General features: G+C 45.0%; 1 protein-coding gene across 1 annotated transcript in view; it reads right to left on the bottom strand.

Annotated features, from left to right (window-relative positions):
* LOC109973783 (protein bassoon-like) overlaps nucleotides 1-2,844 on the bottom strand; it is a 113,397-nt gene extending 110,553 nt beyond the window's left edge. The window contains 1 exon segment of the mRNA XM_020623595.1: nucleotides 2,779-2,844. Coding sequence (XP_020479251.1) covers nucleotides 2,779-2,813 — 35 coding nt within the window. The 5' untranslated portion in view covers nucleotides 2,814-2,844.
* Nucleotides 2,845-3,598: the final 754 nt, after the last annotated feature.

The following is a 3,598-nucleotide window of genomic DNA, read 5'->3' as shown; positions in this document are numbered from 1 at the left end:
GGCATGTCCCACCGGGAGGAGGCCCCGGGGAAGACCCAGGACACGCTGGAGGGACTATGTCTCTCGGCTGGCCTGGGAACGCCTCGGCCTTCCCCCGGAGGAGCTGGAGGAAGTGTCTGGAGAGAGGGAAGTCTGGGCATCTTTGCTTAGACTGCTGCCCCCGCGACCCGGCCCCGGATAAGTGGAAGAAAATGGATGGATGGATGGATGGATGGATGGATAGATGGGAAGAGAGGGAGAGTGAAGGAATTGGGGATAATAGAGAAAAACACCCTTTCTCCCACATAAAGAAGCCAAGAGTACAAAGGATATAGAGAGCAACAGAGAGAAATATGAAAGAGAAAGGAAAAGTGTGTGAGTGTGCAAAGGAGACAGGAGAGAGTAATAGAAGCAGGCAGCGAGGCAGAGCTGTGCAGCAGAGGGAGGGAGTGTGTGAGAGTGAGAGTGTGAGAGTGAGAGGGGCGGAGCGGTGAGCAAACGCTCTGCACGTGATTCAATCTGTTCACGTGGCTTCATATTACGCCATTATAAATACTTAATAAGACACGCTGTATGCTATAGAAACCCTTGGCTTTTATCTAAAATGAATTTGAAATGTGGGTGACTGAAGTCAGAAGACACCTGTGGAAACACCAAATAAGAAACAATGAAAAGAATGAAAAGGCCTGCGGTACAATGACCCCCCCCCCCAATGCACAAATAATGCATCAGAGGATGTTCAGCTGTGTTGTCATTCATCGGAAGCCACCTGAAGCAGTCATCTGCTCCCCAAGACCCTGTGTTATATAATGATGGATAGGCCTGTGCTGCTCTGCTCTTTTCTCCTGCAGAGGGATAAATCAAACCCAGGATGTGTCCTAAATATAACTCACACTCACAGTCCCCGGTGTGTGTAGGCCAGCTATAGCCCTATTCTCCCAAACATCTACCTGATTAGGTCTATGTACAGTAGCCTGTCTGCTGACAGGTTTTATAGATGAGGTGGTACAGTAAGTTGTGGTTTCTAGAGAGTGGCAAAGACAGGGGAGTGTATGTAGCATCTGCTTTAGCTGATTCAAGCAAAAGGAGAGACTGGAGCTGCAGGTGTAGTGCTTTATGAGACCAAAATGTGCTAAAAATATTTAGGTTGTGTGGAAGGATGTGTGTGTACTTTACAGCTACTGAACAGATGTACTGTTAGGTCATGTTAAGTTATGATAGGACAGGATTATGTTATTGCAGGTATGGTGCAGTAGGCTGGGTACAACTTTAAACCTGAATATTTGAATACAAAAAAAATAAAATTTCATATGATGTCAGTTGTATTATAGCAAGGTCAGGACTGCACATGTTTCATAAAAAAATCAAATTTTCGTTCATTTAGATGCAGCTTTTTCATCATACAAACTAGCATGGCTTTCCTATGAGATCTGGTTGAACATATAAGAAATATCATGGTCACGTGATATATAGTGTATTTCACAGAGCTTTTGATGTTATGTGATTATTTTAAAGACAGTCTGCTACATCCAGTAGAAGTTGATGAGAGACACTACGCATTGATAATATCGGATTGTGGGAAGAAATTAGAAACTGAATGTTGCTGATTGTAATAGGCATGTATCTCAAATTGTCTTTTTCTCGTAAAAAAAATCTGCATCACAGTTTACTGATATGCCTTTAAGTCACCTTAGCATTATAGCAGAACAAAGTGAACTATGGCTGTTATATGTGCTTAGTCTATTATCCACAATGAGACTGTCTGTTTAAAAATATGCACTAAAGCACCATGACACACCCAAATATCCTCAGATTGCTGAGGACACTGGGTAGGAAATATCAAGTAGCCTAAACGATTTTATTATTGGACCATATAACATACATCCATATATTTGCCATATAGCATGACAGTACGCAGTAGCAGGTTCTGATTCGGTGCCTCAGTGAGCACCATCTGCCTTTTAGACGTTTCTATGTCATTAACGGGTGGCGTGATGATAGTACAAATACTACACACAGTACTACACACATCATCATCAAACACACGCCTACAGGCAGGTAAACCCCCTGATGTACGAACACTCACTCACTCACTCATACACACATGCACAAATACACACATTCAGCATCCTCCTCGCGCACATGCGGAAACAAGCAAGCGTACAAAGGCGCTTCTCACATCCAAATACATCCAACACAATGTCTTAGTCTCACGTTTCTTACAGGACACGTTACATCATGTCAGCTTTTAAATGATAGACGAGAAAATCCAATGGGCTTTCCCCCCCCCTCGGTTGTTAAATACATGTCCCATGCAACACACTAAGCCAAAGCACAACCGGAGCTGAAGGAAGGAGGAAATACTATTCAAGCAGCACATGACACCGCCGAACAGCAGCAGATGCTCATCGGTGTCAACCCTGTCATAGCGTAAACTACCATAACATGCCATGTCAGACCTATTCTGGGAAGCCAGGATGTGTTAAAATGAGCCACTCGTGCTCAGCGGTGCAACGTGCAGCGTTTCAGCACCGCGAACAGCTCTCTGCTGTGTGGTTTCAGCGTGCACAGATTGATGCGGTGTGTCACTCCTCCTCTGTCATGTCCTCTTAGAAAGAGGGGAAATACTTTGTAGCACCCTGCTAGTCCCATCTCTGTAAAATCTCAACCCAGCGACATCTGCTTTCCTGATTTCCATCAACCGCTTCCGTGTTAAAAAAAACCACAGAGATGTAGTAGAGCACTTCACCCTGCCCACTTTTACCCGAAACACCTCCACTACTGTTGCTCCTACTGTACCTCGTCATTCCCATCCCGGGGCCTCCGACTCCCATCCCTCCACCGGCAGCGGCTCCGTTGACCGCCCGGCTCACCGGGTTGCCCGCCGCCCTCCATGCTGGCTTCGTTCCCCATCTCGGTCTCTGCTTAGGAGACGGGAGGGAGGTGGAGAAAGCTAGTAGGTCAAATCGGCGGTATTGCTGTTATGTCGCTATGGTAGTCTCTAATCAAAAAGAATGAATGGAAAAAAGGGAGCGAGAACTGGGAGAGAGAACTCAGCCTTGCTCCTCTACCGCCGCCATCATCATCATCATCATCCTAGTCAGCTTCAGCACCAGAAGGCTGCCGCTTCCTGACGTGATAACGGGAGCACGCTGCGCGGGCACGGCGGGGGGAGATAAAGTGTGAGAGACAAGAGAAAAACCAAATTAGATTAGATCAAAGTTAAATGGGCCCCACGGGGAGAATTGGGTAGCTGCAAGATTAGAATACAAGGAGCAATGCGTAGGTAAATGAAAATGAGAGCACACACTCTGGCCTCCAGTTAAAGAGCACCAAAAGGAAAACAAAATTCAATTATATTTCTCGGGAGGGTTTTCATGAAGGTTGTTTGTTTTTGATAACTCGTTTAAACTTGGTATCATTTACTGTAACGTATCCCATTTTACTACATTAGGATCGATGCCATTGCAAAAACTGATTATAATCATCTTGAGTAATAAAACCCAACCATGGCCAATCAACCAGTAAACGACACAAAGTGTTTAGAACAAAATCTAACATATAATACCGTATATGAATGTACAGCAACGTGCGAATTTTCAGTACAACATGTAAGTAT

Source organism: Monopterus albus, unplaced genomic scaffold (assembly GCF_001952655.1).
Source record: "Monopterus albus unplaced genomic scaffold, M_albus_1.0 scaffold305.1, whole genome shotgun sequence".
Lineage (NCBI taxonomy): Eukaryota > Metazoa > Chordata > Actinopteri > Synbranchiformes > Synbranchidae > Monopterus > Monopterus albus.
This window is presented reverse-complemented; position numbering and strand designations above follow the sequence as displayed.